Consider the following 16435-nt stretch of genomic DNA (forward strand, 5'->3'; position numbering starts at 1 on the left):
ATTCCCTCCTACTTCATTCTTAAATCCTTTAAAACTATGTAAAAGGCAATACATTTTATATAAAAAATATTCCCATAAATCTTTCAATAAAACACAGTTTGGTCTAATGTCTGATTTAACTTTTCTGGAGCAGGAATCTGAAGATGGCAAGATTTTTTTTGTGAAGATCCATGCACCATGGGAGGTTCTGATCACGTATGCAGAAGTGCTGAACATTAAAGTTCCCATCAAGGAAAATGACATTCCCTCCATGGTGGAGAACCCCCTGGACTGTGTGCTTTACCCACTGAGGCTGCCTGAGAAGGTGATGCACCCTGAACCAGATTATTTCACAGCACCATTCAGCAAGGACAAGCAGGAGCTGTACCTCATTAATGATGAGAGCACTTTCTTCTCACCCTCCATGAGAAACAGAATAGTAAGTATGGGAATTTGGCTACTTCTGGTTACAGGTACATTAACATGGCCCCATCAGAATATTCATGTAAGGAAGAAGTGAGAATAGAAACCATGGTAACTGAGGTAAGTACAGAGAGGCCTGAGTACCTGTGCATCTTGCTTAGAAATATAGAATAATTGTTGGAATGGATCTTCTGGATGTCTACAAGGCAGCTGTGCCCCCAGTGATGTTCTGAAGAAATACGTTTTGCTTTTGCATGTTGTTCCTGCAGATTATACACAGTGCACATCTATTAAAAGTTTCTGTTTAATGCCCTTAGAATAGGAAAGGTCTGAAGTTCTCATTCTTGAATCTCAGGTGAATTATATTCTCACACGTTGCCCATATGGAACAGAAGAAGGGAAGAAAAAATTTGGGATTAAGAGACTGCTAAACAATGGCACCTATACAGCTGCTTATCCTCTTCATGATGTAAGTATTTCAGCTTTCTGCTCCCTTGAGCATTTCCCAATGTTTGCACTCTTTTACCTACTGTGACATTTGCTGTTCCAGGAGATATGAAAATACACTCAAACCTTTCAATTTGTCCCAGTAATTGATTCTGTTTTATAACACACAAGACATAGCTGTCAGCCCTACTATTTGGCTTTTGTGTGCTGAAATGTTTCTTCCTACAGATGAGCTTTTAGAATCTGTGTCAGTCACATCATTTCTTTAGAGACTTACCCCATCACATTCCTGTAATGCTGATGGCACAGACCACGCAGCAGTACCTTAGATTATAACAAGGAATGAATTTCCCCTGCAAATGCATATGTTCAGCAGTGTGTGTGCACAGGCTGTGCACACACTCATACTGTAGTCAGATAAGTTGCCTGAACCCTGCCAGTTCAGTGTGGCATGGTGACTTGTCCATCTCCCAGTGACCCTTGGGTACAAATACTGTAATACAGGAAATATGGTAAGGATGGTAAATACTCTGTTTAGTTTTTAATATGACATGTGTGGATTTAGTCTTGAAATTCCATGGAGAAAACAAGAGAGAGGTGGGTTACAGTGTTTTACATGTTGTTTGGCTTTAAAATGTTTTTCCTCCTAAATGTTATGCTTAATTTTTTGCTTAAATCTTAAATTCTCTCTGCGTTTTTAAAGGTTATTTCAGATGTCACTATGCTTTAGTGAACTTACTCTGAATTCTGCCATAAGACATTTTTAAATACTGTATATAGAGTTATCTTTTAAAATGTTTGAAAATATTTTATTTTCCTTAGAAAAAAAAAAAAATGAGTGAATGGACATTCCTTAGGTTTCAGGAGGAAGGTTTGGCTGATTAGGATCTAGAATGCTAGTCTAGGCTGGGAGGCACTTTATACTGATGGGATTACCAAAACCACAGACAGTAAAAAGCAAAACTCTCTTCTATACAACTACAACCAACTTTAAAAGCTAAGAAATCTTATGAAAAAAGTTCTAAAACTTATGGGACACACTCAAAAATCTTTGTCTAAAAGTAATTATTTAATCTTTCAGAATATTTTCAAAATACAAACTTTAGGTTGCTTAAACTTCTATTGGTTGCTTCCTGTTTAGAAATCAATTTTCGTGCTTTTCTTTGTGAGTGAGAGACATTCAGAAAAAAGGTGAACCAATTTTATTTTCTGCCACAGAAGCAGAGTTCTGTGGCAGAAAATAAAATTGCAAAAGCTGTCAGAATATTTTACACTAGATATTTTACACTATCTAATTTCTAGGAAAGTGATGAAGTTCCAAAATTTTTGTTTTATTTGACAGTTAAGATACCTAATAATGACCAACACCAGAGTCTTAGGAGGGAAAAAACACATTGTGTTTGTCTCTTTGAATGTAGTATTTGGGTCTGTTGATGAGGGGTGGGTGCCATAGGACAGAGAGAGAGAAACTGCAAGTGTTTCTCACAGCAGCCTGGGAGAAATTTTAGGCAGTTGTAAGGATGTGATAACTTGTTAAGTATAAACCATCTGCAAATGGTGTTTTTCTACTTAGTTCTTCTCAAGGATGGTGTGTGAGGAAGATAGTTTTGTTAGTTAGCTGTGAAAAACACCAATCACTTGTTTTTGAAATTCTGAAAGTTTAATAGTAATAAAATGGTTATAAAATAGCAATATAATTAGAGTAACAAAAATTTTGGACAATTTGAATTAGAACAATATGAGACAATAAAAACAAAGAGTTACAAACAATCCAGGTACCTCTTTCTGGGCAAAATAAGCCCAAAAAGGCCCCACGTTAACAGAGAATTAACCCTTCAAAGCAACAGCCTGGTGCACATTCACACAGCTCGTCCATGGTGCATCAACTCCATTCACACACAGGATTCTGGCTGGGCAGTGCCAGCTTCTAACTCTGAATCCTAATGGTGCCTTCATGGCTGAGAGAGGCAGGAGAAAGTTCATTTCTCCTGATAAGGGAGCAATAAATTCTTTATCTCTGAACGATTCAGGTGTCCTGTGGCTGCTATCTAGCTGCCAGTCCTCTCTTTAAAAAATGTATCCTACATAGCACAATTTCTGTTTTAACCTTATGTTATAACCTAAAACTATATTTAACACACTACTTAGGAAAATTAATACAGCATAACTTTCTAACACAACACATATATTTGAATATTTGCAAAAAGCCAATCCTGTAATTCCCTTTTTTCACATTAGCCAATCAAATAGACTGTATCGTGTCACTGTAAAAACTGTGTGGTTTTCTTGAATAAAGCTTCTTTGCTCTTTCTACAATCCTGCCTCCTGCCTGTTCCTGTGTCACTCTCAGTGCAAGAGTGACAATGAGGTGTTTTCCCCTTGCTCTGCTTTGCTCTCAGTGCCAGTACTGGAAGAAGGCCAGTGACCCCAACTGTGACAGCGAGAGGTACACGCTCTACATGGAGTGGGCTCGCTTCCTGCGCTTCTACAAGGAGCAGCCTTTGGTCCTTATCAGGTGAGATCCTGCCTGGGCCTGGTTGTGTGCCCTTGCTTTTCACTGGCATACATCTGCATGCATCTGTAGCTTCATCCTGCTAGGAATGCTGCTGGCCTAGAACAGAGGCTACACAGAGTTAAAGGAGGTGTTTATTCAAAAGTGTATATTCATCCCTAGCTTGATCCTGCTGGGAATGATGCCTTGAGAAGGCTGGCCTAGAACAGAGGCTACACAAAGTAGGTGTTTATTAAAAGGCCTGCATGGATCCACCTTGGGCAGCACAAGAGCCCAGCCAGGGCTACACCCAAGAGGAACCAAAACGGTCACAAAATGCACGATTGGTCACAGGGTCTCTCACTTTTATCAGTTCTGGACCATTATCATATGGGAGTTATTTGTCCAATTATAGCTTTAGGTTATGAAGTCCCATCCTTTTTGTTTTCACTCTTCAGCCCATGTTATTTATGCTCTTGGGCCTGAGACTTGTATAGGCTGTCCTTGGTCCCTAGCTAGAAAAGGATTGTTTTATCTACCTGCTCTGTGAAGAGCACTTATTGCTTAATATGAAGCTCAGAGCTACACACTAAAGCAGCAGAGAATCTGAAAAATATAAAAGCTAAATCTTAAGGCATCAGGAAATCTTTGCCTCTTTTAAAATCCAGTGAGAGCTGGATATTAATTGGGCACTATGTCCTGGGAGGACATGACAGAGCTTTCTACTGAGAGGTGGCAAAATGCTTTATCTCAAATCAAACCTCTTTCCATCTACCCAGTCCTCCTGGGGTTAGGTTTATTACAGATAATTCAGCTGTTAAAGAACCACATACATAGATTACCTCAGATTTTTTAATCAGTCTCTGCAAAAAAATGTCAAAGGTTTATTTCAAATGTTGAAATTTTAATACATACATGAAAAAGTACTGATAAAATCAGTTTGGAAGTTTGATTCTTAGTTCTAACCCCAAATTTAAACTCACTTTAGATCTCTTTGATTCAGCTGATGTGATACAACAGAATGTTGCTTTGTTCACAGGTTACAGTTCCTTGTTTGTACACAAGTGGTTGTATTTCTGTGGATTACCTATTTGTTTTAACCATATGGTCAGAACTGTTGTGCTGTTTCATTTGTGTAACCCCTTGGAAAAAGCAGAAAGTAAATCTTCACCTTCACTATTCTGTAGAAAAGAGTGATTTTAATGTTAGTGTCTGCTAGGAGTTAAAAAGGGACAAAAGAGGCCATATTTCCTGATCATTCACCTTGTTCTTACAGCTTGAGTAATTTCTCATGGCCATTTTCAGCCCTCATTTTCCACAGTGCCTCAATGCATTTACTCTTCTGTTAAAAGTGAATTTTGCCAAGTGTTTCACTTTTACTCTGGCCAGTTTGCTCTACTACAGTTTTAAATTTTGCTTTGTGTTCCTGTTAATTGCTTTTTTTTTTTTTTTTTTTCTGTATTCAGAAAGTACTATGGTGAGAAGATTGGAATCTATTTTGCCTGGCTGGGTTTTTACACTGAGATGTTATTCCTTGCAGCAGTTGTTGGCTTAATCTGTTTTCTTTATGGCTTGTTTACAATGGATGAAAATATGAGCAGGTAAGTATAACATTGAAAATCTCCTGGGCAAAAACTAAGCAACATGAAAATTTTATTGTTACCAAAAAAAATTATTCTTGTTGTTACTCAATGGGTAACAAGCTTTTAAAGCTTGTCAGAGCAGACAAATTTGTTCTTCAGCTGTCTTTATTGACTGTAAAGGTGGTGGAGCACTAATGCAGAACTTGTGACTATCAATTAGTAAAACTTGTAGGTGAAAAGCAATTTTTTGTTGGCCATAGCTTTCTGTGTTGGAGAAGCTGCAGTATATGAAATCCTGAGGGTACCCCTTAGATCTCTCAAAATTGTTTGAGTGTTTCTTATTGCCTCAAGGTTGTCTATTTAATCAGCAGTCTGACCTGTTTGTGTAGGTCATCATTTGTACTAACCAAAAGCATGAGTAAAACAGGTCAGCAGTGTTCTCCCAGCAAAGAGGGATCCAATATCTTAGAATCCACAATTTGGTGGGGTTTTTTAGTAAGCATAGTATTTCTTTTATCAGAAGTCCAAAGATTTATTGTATTCAGGGGTTGGGGGTGGGGAGAGGGAAAGAGAGTTGACTACTCGTTGCTTACTGTTTTCTGTAAGGTTTGTATAACATTTTGAGTTTTAACTATAAAAGATGACTAACATTAAAATTCTCATCTATTCTGTTGAATAATGTAATATTGAGACTTGTATTTTAGCTAGGTTGAATAATGTAATTTTGAGATTTGTATTTTAGCTAGGTTAAGAATTCATCTGGGAATACTGTTAAAAATATTGAGATTTCTCTGGATACCGAAGGACTATTGTAGAATTCTAAATTTTCCCCACTGTCATAAAATGAAAGTAGGAAATTTTACTGCAGATATCAAAGCTGAAGTGGTCTCTCTGCTTTTAGAAAAGGTGTTTTGATGTCCTTGCTAACTTGATGAGAAATAACATGGTTTATATCTTGCCTGAAAGCAGTGCATGTACAGTACAGCTCCTGACAGACTCCTGATTCATTTCTGGTAGAGCCAAAGAGCACTTATCAAGGGAATTATTAATTCTACTAATTCTTGGGTTGCCCTGACCAGCCACTGGTTAATACCACTGAATGTGACAAGAGGTGGCATCTTTGCTGTGAAGCTGCAAATGTTGAACAAATGAACAAATGAAGCTCCTATTCATTTTTTAAATAAATTACATAAAGCAGCTTTGAAGATGCTGTGGAAACAGATGCTTTCCAATGTTTTCCTGCTTAGCAAAGAAATCTGTGACCCTGCAATTGGAGGAGAGATCATCATGTGCCCACTTTGTGACCGAGACTGTGAATACTGGAGACTGAACACCACCTGCGAGTCCTCCGAGGTCTGTGTCTGGTTCTGCAGCCACTGCTCCTTTTTGGTCATCCTGAAAACTGTCTTGGTACTGACCTGTTCCTGCCTATTCTTTTGCAGTATTCCCATTTGTTTGACAACGTGGCAACTCTTTTTTTTGCCATTTTCATGGGTATATGGGGTGAGTACATGTGATAAGTTTTATGTCATGCAATAAGGAGATCTTGGCCAAGCTGCTGAGGGACACTGGAAGTGGGAAGAAGGGGAATAATGGCTGCACCTTAACATCCTGCCGCAGATGCAGAAGTGATGAATGAGTGAAAATCATTTAAAGTTACAGAGGAATTAAGACTTTAAAAAACTGAAGCAGGCATCTAGGATGCCATAAGAATACCGTAAGAACTGTGTACTCTTAACTGCTAACATTTGATTCTTCCCTTAGTAACCAGAGGGGTCCAACCTTATGTAGGCCATATAAGAGTCCTCTCTGCTCAGCCCTTCACATCAGCAGTGTCCCAGTGAGGGAGTGGGGGGTTTTGTGCCCTTTCACTGGATGGATGGTGGTCCATCACTGCTGTACTTTTGGGATGAGGAAATTTGTAGGGATCTACTCCAGTGAACTTTTTGCACTGTAGTATGTTTTGATGACATAGAAACAGGTGGATTTCTGGCCTCTATAAGTCACAGTGATATTTTTTGAAAAATCTCATTGCCAGGATTTCTTCTCCTGGCAAGATGAGAAACCTCAGCTTCTCCCTGTTTTGCTGCTCTGGAATGTGATTTGGAGAATTGTTTACCCAGCATGTGAATTGTTTTTATTTAATGACCAATCACAGTCCAGCTGTGTCAGACTCACTGGTCTGTCACAGGTTTTTATTATTCATTCTTGTCTAGCCTTCTGTCTGTATCTTTTCTCTTTCTTTAGTATAGTTTTAGTATATAATTTTTAATATAATATAACATCATAAAATAATAAATCAGCCTTCTGAGAACTTGGAGTCAATTCTCATCTCTCACCTCGTCCTGGGACCCACAACACCACAACATCTATAATCATAGTTTCATACCAATGATACCTCTTCAGACTTTTAAGAGCATTGTGTTGAATACATGTTCTTTTCTTCAACTCTGTGAAGGTTTATAAATTCTGGATAGCATAGTTATTGCTTCTTAGTTCCTTAAATACAATTCTCTTGTTTCATACTGTTTGTATGAAGTGTCATCATTAAATGTTCAACTTGTATATAGATATTTCATTAACTCACAAAGATTCTTGTGTACTAATAGAAAACCTGTGTATTTTTTTATTAGAGGATCTAGTCACTTACTTCTTTCATACAGAATTATTATTCAAAATCTAATAAGGTTTTTGTTGTATGGCTGTTTTACACAACTTTTCTTGGTTTCTAAAAACTAGCATTTGCATGACATGGATTAGTCATTCAGGAAGTACCAGCCAAAGAGTTTAGAACTGCAGAAGATAAGCTTTCCTCTGTTTGTCTAAGCCATAAAACTTTCCCAGTTCAGATAAGAACAATCAGATTACAAATGTTTACATTTTAAAGTAATTTATTAAGGTCTCTTAAGATGTTATATAGTATTACAAATTTTATAGCTGTTTATATATGAAATCAATTCCTTCTAATGTCTTATAAAATTCTTAGGCCAGCCCAACTCTTGACTGCATAAAAATTGTCAGACATTCACTGTCTTTAAAATGACTGTGTCCTGGTTTAGGGCAAATTTGGGAGGAAACCTCCAAAGGGGTCCCTCTAGAAAGCAAATTCATGCAGCCTCTCCCCCCACCAGTTCAGGAGACATTAAACTCCTTCAAGAAAAGTGGAAAAAAACCTATTTATTTAACAAGCAAAGTGTTCACAAACATGGAAAAATGAATGATATTAAACAGTGGAAGCTCTTGTTGTTCTGAAGAGGTGGTAAATTCAGACAGTCCTTTTCAGGGGCTGTGGCTCAGCTCACTCTGTCTCTTACCAGTCCCTCCTGTGCTGGAAATGCTGCATCCCAGTGGGCCACAGGTGAGAGCTCCAGGTGTTTTTCTGGGTTTTCTGTCCAGAGCAGGTTCAAACAGCTCCAAGGAAAGGAAAGCCACAGTCTGGGGAACTTTCCTGCCTCAGCTTGCTCTAAAAACTAACCAAAAGCAAAGGAGAGCTTTCTCCTGTTCCCTGTCCATGCTGCAAACAGCATGGCCCATGAGACAGAGAGAGCTGAAGTTCTTATTTCTCTTTTTTTGAATACAGCCACAAAAAAGTTCTACCCTTTTTCCTTTTCCCCCACTTTGCTCTTGGATCTTTAAAGGCACAAAACTTATTTCTGGGCTATTGTATTTGCTAGGTGCCCCGTGGCTGGGAGGAATGATGGATCTGACTCCACATGCTCAGAAAGCTAATTAATTATTCTATTCTATTCTATTCTATTCTATTCTATTCTATTCTATTCTATTCTATTCTATTCTATTCTATTCTATTCTATTCTATTCTATTCTATTCTATTCTATTCTATTCTATTCTATTCTAGAATGCTTAACTAAACTATACTAAAGAATACCGAAAGGATGCTTACAGAAGGCTGAAAAGATAATAATGAAAACTCCTGACTCTTTCCAGAGCCCCAGCACAGCTTGGCCCCAATGAAAACAAAGAATGAAAACCAATGAAACAATCACCTGTTGGATAAACAATCTCCAAACACATTCCAAAGGAGCAAAACACAGAAGAAGCAAATCAGATAATTATTGTTTTCATTTTTCTCTGAGGCTTCTCAGCTTCCCAAGAGAAAAATCCTGGGATTTTTCCAGAGAATGTGAATGCCACGCTGGACTAAACAATCAAATGGGGATAGAATTCAGTATCATAAAGTCATTCTAGGACACCATGATATCAAATAAGCATCAAAAAAGCAACAGAAATGTTTGACTGTAGTACTTGAAAGCTGTTCTGCTTATTTGTTGTAATATTTATGTGTTACAAGTTTATGCACAGTAATTACTTGAATTATCATGTTCTTTTCTTGATTCCATGTTGCTTTTTGCATGCACAGAGTAGGTAATTGAACATGGTCACCATAACCATGGAAATACCCATATCTTATCTTGGCATCTTCCTTGTCATCCACTTCTGGAATTCAATTATTGTGCTCTTATCTGTGAACTATACTTGGTAGTCAGTAAAAATAAGTGAGTCACACTGTAATAATAAACCAGAGAAAAGAAGCCAGTGCAGATGTTTAACTTGCTTCATGAACTTGTTCACTTGTTCCTTGACTATTTTAACATTTTCAAATTGCAGTTACACTTTTCTTGGAGTTTTGGAAGAGGCGGCAAGCAAGACTGAAATACGAATGGGATTTGGTTGATTTTGAAGAGGAACAGCAACAGCTCCAGCTGAGGCCTGAGTACGAAGCAAAATGTACCCAAAAGAAGAAAAATCCTGTAACTCAGGTATGAACATGCTGTGTTGAATGTGTGCAAATCCAGCTGTATGCTGAAAGTTTTGTAACATGGAAATTGATATATTAAATCAGGAAAATAAGGGCAAAGTTTATAGCTTTTATGTCTTTTTACTGCGTCTTTCGCAATTCAGGGAGCAGTCTCTGAAACTTTCATGCCTTTAAAACCACTCAGTCTTAGCCCTACACAACATATGAAGGAGCAGTCACTGTGATCTAAAGTGATAAGTTGGTCTAGCTGTGGTTTAGCTTCTGATTCACAACCACTTTGTTTGGGGAGCACCAGCGGGATGAAGGTGGCCAAAGTCCTTTCTCTTGAATGTAATTGAGATAGAATTAGTGACCCTACTTAACTCTGTTCAACACTCTATATAATTATTAGATGTTAATTGTTTTCATTTAGATTTATTTTAGGTAGGAGTTATTTGATAAATTTCAGGATCAGCTGGTTGCATTCCATCACACTATCTACCACACCCATTTGATGTATTTTTAAATCATCTTTTCCCTTTCACAGAATTGCATATAAATAGCTTATTGTTGCTAGTCTTAAGTATACTTAGATAACACAATCTTCAGAAAAAAAATAGAAGCTTATCCAGAATGTGGGAAGAGTCTGTTCTAAAAACAATAGCCTTGTCTTTCAGGGCTCGTTTCCTTAATCATTAGGAAATACATATACTAATTTTATTTCTCATAGGATAGAGTTTTTCCCCCTCCACACACACAGCATTAATTCTGCTGCTGTAACTAGTGCTGTGTACCTTGCACAGAGCTCTTTGATAACAGTGCGCTGTGTTTGAGAGTGTAGCTCTGCTGAAGCATTACTTTCTGCATGTTCAGGAAAACAGGTTCAGGTAAATCAATTTTCATTAGTTAGCTCTACTAATTGCAAACACATGCCTGCCAGTTATGTGTTATTTGCTGGTTTACATCCCTGTGTATGCTCAGCCTCAACCCCCTCCCACCCCCTCACCCTGCTTTGGTAGTTTCTGGGTCCCCCATTGTTGGGAAGAATGAATGAATCTGACTCCATGTTTTTAGAAAGTTAATTTATTATTTTATGTTACTAGATTATATAAAAGAATGTTATACTAAAGTATACTAAAGAATAAAGGTACAGACAAAAGGCTAAAAGATAATAATGGAAAACTCATGACTCTTTCTAGAGCCCCGACACAACTGGACCGGGATTGGTCATTAAGTCAAAACAATTCACATGAAACCAATGGAACAATCACCTGTTGGTTATCAATGTCCAACCACATTCCAAAGCAACAAAACACAGGAGAAGCAGATCAGATAATTATTGTTTTCATTTTTCTCTGAGGCTTCTCAGCTTCCCAGGAGAAGAAATGCTGGCGAAGGGGTTTTTCAGAAAGTATGACAGTGACCCCCTTCCATGGCTGCACAGGGCCCAAACCCTGCCAGACTGCAGTGGTTGTACTGCAGCTGAGGGAAAGAGCAGGAAGAGCACCTGCTCTGTCCTGAAGGCAGGTGCTGGCCCTTGTGTGCTCTGCAGGAGAGGGTGATCATGTTAGGACAGGCTGGTTAGCACTGGCTGTGTACAGCATGGATCAAAACCTGTAGCCTGATGAGGTGAGGCAGCTGTGCCAGAGCACAGCCAGAGGTTTAGGTGTGCTTGTACACTGTCCTGAGGGAGAAGATTGATCCAAATCCCTTAGGTGAGATAGGGTTTTGTGAACTTTATTTAGGAAGTAGAAATGGGCTGTAATGGGCTTCTCTTATCTCAGTGTGAGCTACTGCTCTCCTCTGTACTTTGTAAGTGTGCATTAACAATTGCCATAAAATCCAATGACTATACAAGCCTTTATATTATGACATTTCAATTTACTGTCTCAGTGGTTTATCAGAGGCTTTTTTGCAGCAGGGTTTTTTAGGGTGATCCTTATCAGCACCCAATTAATTATAGGCTAATCTGTACAGGTAATAGTAACTTCCTTCTCTTAAAGCATGTCCTATAGTGAACACATGAAAGGCCAGTGCTTTCAAATAAGTTAATTCTGCAGGAACCAATAAGTCTGTGTGGGTACAGGACAGTGATTTTGTCTGGTTTTGCTGGTTTTGCTTCACTCAGAAAATTATTTCATCATTATTCGTGATTCAAAGTTTTAAGTACACTGAAACCAAAATTGCTGATCTTGAGGCTGTCATTAAAATACTTGTTCATGGTGCTTAACTGTCTAAGTAGATCATAGATAATATCTGGGTTTGCTGATCACAATGGAATTACAGAATTGTAATCTGCATAAATAATGAAACATTTGATTCAAACTTAGTCTCTGTCATTGCACATTACTGCCTATATTACATTTGGGATTGCAGTTTCTGTAGTACTCAAGGCCACTTTGCTCAAGAAGAGTCTAAGCATTCTTGTCCCACAGATGTATCAAATACAAGTTTTCTTCACTACATCTTCTTCCACTGGCATTAGGTCTTTAAGAGAAGATTCTTTCATAGAACATGTACTCTGATATTTTAGGAACTAGAATTGGTTGCACAAGCATTGAAAATTGTTCATGTGTTGTCTGGGGATCCTGGCATCACCCAGTTAGTTGCCTGGTGCTGCAGCAGAGCCTGGCAGCTACATTCATAGCCATTACTTCAACTGAAAAAAACAAATAAAATTGAAGGAGTGGAGGAAAGCACTGTCTGATTGGTACATCCAAATGAAAGTTTTAAGGGATCTCAGCATGAGGAATTTACAAAACTGGAGTCCCGTTGTGGACTCAGAGCTGTTTGACAGCTAACCTAGCATTACAGTAATAGTTGTGGCCTGCTTATCTCTGGAAGTTGGTCTTTTTCCTTTAGCTACTGATTGATTTTGCAAAAGTTTAACCATTCTTTCCAGGTACTGTAGCAGTTTTTTTTTCTTTAACCATTCTTTCTTTCCTGTAGCAGTTTTATGGCCGCTTCTGTCCTGATCTTTTTGCCCTGCCCCACCCACCCAGCACACTCAAAATTATGTTCTGTCTGCCGTTTGAGAGGGGCAGGGTTCTGGATGGTTTCCCTTGGATGTGAGCACTTTTCACACAGCTGCTGAGAGCTCTGTGTGCTGCTTGATGTTAGAGTAAGATGTGGGAATAACATGAACTGTGCTGTACTTGTCTGTTTCAGGAGATGGAGCCTTATTTGCCTTTAACTAGCCAGGCTGTGCGATTCTGCATCTCAGGAGCCACAGTGTTGTTCTGGGTGAGCACCTCTTTGAATCATCATTTTGACATGTACCAGAGATGCTGTTCATTACTAAGCATCACATTAACACAAATTAGTTTTAATCCTGATGATAACACATGCTTTTATTACTGTTCTGCAGATTTTATGCTGTCATTTCAAGTGCACTTCAATTCTGATAATTTTTTTTTTAAAAAGAGCGCTGGAAATCTGTCATTAATTGTCAGGACTCAGGACATTCCTCTGGCTGCCCTGGAGGACTCCAGACCCTGGCAGGGGCTTAGAGACCTTGGCATGGAGTCAAAGACACCTGTGCCTTGGATTTTAGCCCAGGGAAACAATTCCCAACTTTGTGTGAGGATTTACAACCACAAGAGTTTGAATAGAATGACAGTGAATTTGTCACAGGGTGAAAAAGTAGAATTTTGGGGATTTAGAATGGGGGTTCAAGAGGCAAGAGGGAGGAATCTGGGCATGTCCTGTCCTCCATCCTTCTCCATCCTTCTCCTGCTTCTTGTTCTTCTCCTGCTTCTCCTGCTTCTTGTTCTTCTGCTTCGCGTCTTCCGCCTTCTGCTGGGATGGTGACACTTCTGCATTGCTTTAGAGCAGACACAGACAGTCTGACACAGGTGATAGGGATTGGAAAATTATTGTAAATAAAGCACAGGTAGTTCTTAGTATAAAAGCCAACAGCACCCCAAGGGCAGGGGCTGTGCCCCAACCCGACCTGCTGGACAGAGCTCAGCAGGGCAGAGAAGGAATGGAACAGATAAGAGAAAATAAACAACCGTGAAAAACAGAGCTGAGGAATCCCGACTTCTATTTTGGTTGTGGGGCTGGGAAAAAAAGACTTTCTAATACCTTGGGGGTCATCTCAACCACAGAAACCCAAGAATTAATTAGTAATTTCATTGGACATTTTAGCATGGGGATAACTTTTTCTGTGACTTATTCAGTGTTAACAGACATATAAAAAAATTTGTGGTAAGGCAAACAAAAAAAAGAATTCACGACAATGAATGCAGAGTTTCAGAGCAGGGAGTTTAATCTAACTTGTCCTTTCCATCTCCTGTCCATACTTTTCTGCACTTTCTCAGATATCAGTATTAGATTGCCAGCTTTTCTTATGTTAACAGAATAATTTTGTTGCTTTTAATGTATATCACACAACAAGGTATTTTTCCCTGCATACTTTGCATTTCAGCGCTGCAGAACTCATACCCACAAAGAACAAAATTTAAAAAACATAAAGCACGATGGTTCACATCTTGTTTTGGAAGCTGCATGCATACAGCTGTAGTGTATGGCTCTAGTAGATGTATTTCAGGTGTCCCTCCTTTGTGCAGGTGTCCCTGATCATAGCCAGCATGATCGCTGTGATCGTGTACCGCCTCGCCGTGTACGCTGCCTTCGCTAGCCTCATGGAGAACACGCAGACCCTGCAGCCCATCAGCGGCGTGCTGACCCCTCAGCTGGCAACCTCAGTCACTGCCTCCTGCCTCAATTTTATCATCATCATGATACTGAACTTCTTCTATGAGAGAATAGCCATCTGGATTACTGATATGGGTAAGCAGGGGTACTTGAAGGCAAAACTTGGAAGGAATCATTGGAAATTCACACCATCGAGGTGTTCCATGCTGTTGTTCTCAACTCGGGCACTGTGGAAGCTCTGTAGCTCAATGGTAGCTTGCAGCAATGACTCAGGAGTATCCACAGCCATACTGAACATTTTCCCTATTTTTCAGTAGTTCTCATAACCTAGTTTCTCTTCATATAGTGCTTGTTTATATTAGAGCTTGTTTACAGAGACAGTCACAGACCTGAGCATAGTTAAAAATCATCTTGAATCACCAAAGCAAGATCATGGACTGTCTTGAATTAGCAGTATTTTAATTAGAAATCCTGCAAATATATCTGAAAAAATAAATCACAGCTATCTTTACAAGAAAAAAAGACTAAATAATCATGACTCTTAGTCTGGGGGAAAACATAGGATGGGATAGTACATTTTCCATGTTTTTCTGAGTGTTGTTTCCTTTAGCTCTGGCTGTACAGATTTGGAGTTACAAAGATGGAAGGCAGAGTTTGAGCAGGATGAGAAACTGTGCCCGAGATGAGTTATTGTGGCAGTAGCTGTGGACAGCAGTATCCCCACTGCAGAGCTGGGGATCCAGAAGGAGTGCCTACTTCTGTAGTGTATTTATGTTTAACTCCTGCTTGCATGCTGGAAATACCATTCCTGAGAACTCTTCCTAGATATTTCTTTAAAAAAGAATTATTTCATTTTATTTGTTCTTAATGATTTAGAGGTAGAAGTCCCTGAAGGTGTTTTATAGAAAGAAATAATTGCAGAATATATTCAGTGTGGGGAGGGGAGCTGAAAATATTAGGTGCTTGCAGTTTGTGCACTTGTCATAAAAACAGTTGGGTGATTTTTTTTTTTTTTTGTGAGATCTTGAAAGTCAAGTCAAGAGTTGAAAGGTCTTCCTTGCAGAATCTTAAAGGGATGTGTCATTTGGTTTATTTTCATTTACCATGGACCATCTCTGTGATCTCTATTGCTTATCTCTCTTATCAGTCCAAACTGAAACAGAGCAAGTAGTAACTAAAATTGCCCCTAACAAACACAGAAGCAAACAGAAAATCATAATTTTTTCCATCTTTCTTTCTTGAGGAGCAAGAATTGTGAGTGTGAAGGCTCAGCAGTGTTACTTTGCTGATTTGCAAGTGTGGATGAATAATTTCTCAAATGGCAGCACTACCTGGGAGGGCATAACAGTTCACTGGTGTGGGGAGGACTGCTGCCTGGGCTGTCAGAAGTGTCTGCCCACACTTTATTCTCTCTTGAACTCCTTGAAATGGTCAGGCCAGATTTGGTGTTCAGACAAGCAGATATAACCTGCCTCTAGTGCTCTGAACGTTGTGTGCCCCACATCAATATTTTAACCATTCACTGAAAATAAAGATATTCTAGGGAGCTGAGAGCTGCCTCTGTCCTACACTCTGAAATCATGTTCCCAGTAAATATCTCATGTTCTTCTGCCATGCAAACTTACACCAAGCTTGGAATCAGTTTACTTAGTTGTATGAAACAACTTTACAATAAGGCAGGTGAGTTCAACACATCTGCCAGGTACTCACCAGTTCAGAAGAACTTGAATGTTTGTGTTGTGTTTTCTTATGCTACTTCCCATCTTGAATTAGTTATATGTTATTTAACAGGACATTTGACAATAATATGCTTTGGGCTTCTGCTGCCTTCAGAAATATAAATGTGATAGACAGTGAGCAGCAAAAGGCAACAAAATGCTAAGCAAAGGTTTGGTGATTTACAGTAGCTTCAAGATGCCCCTGTTTTTCTGCCCTTTAAGAGCCTTTTCTTTCAGAGGCATGTGGGCCATGCAGCTTCTGCTGATTTTAATGATGTACACGTGAAGTATGTTGGGGAAAAAATATTGTAGCATATTTCTCTACCACAAAGAAAAAAAATAATCAGGTGTTGCCAACAGTGAAATCTTCATACTACA

The 16435-nt window shown here is 38.9% G+C and overlaps 1 protein-coding gene across 6 annotated transcripts in view; it reads left to right on the forward strand.

The window, feature by feature from the left end:
* Positions 1–16435, forward strand: part of ANO5 (anoctamin 5) — a 60923-nt gene that overhangs the window by 33490 nt on the left and 10998 nt on the right. For all 6 annotated transcript variants that reach the window (XM_050974861.1, XM_050974864.1, XM_050974863.1 and 3 more), the window contains 9 exons: positions 134–418; positions 758–871; positions 3249–3364; positions 4807–4941; positions 6171–6276; positions 6366–6426; positions 9551–9702; positions 12849–12923; positions 14252–14474. In XM_050974861.1, coding sequence (XP_050830818.1) covers positions 134–418; positions 758–871; positions 3249–3364; positions 4807–4941; positions 6171–6276; positions 6366–6426; positions 9551–9702; positions 12849–12923; positions 14252–14474 — 1267 coding nt within the window. The remainder of the gene's footprint in view (positions 1–133; positions 419–757; positions 872–3248; positions 3365–4806; positions 4942–6170; positions 6277–6365; positions 6427–9550; positions 9703–12848; positions 12924–14251; positions 14475–16435) is intronic.

Source organism: Serinus canaria, chromosome 5 (genome assembly GCF_022539315.1).
Source record: "Serinus canaria isolate serCan28SL12 chromosome 5, serCan2020, whole genome shotgun sequence".
In the NCBI taxonomy this organism is placed as follows: domain Eukaryota; kingdom Metazoa; phylum Chordata; class Aves; order Passeriformes; family Fringillidae; genus Serinus; species Serinus canaria.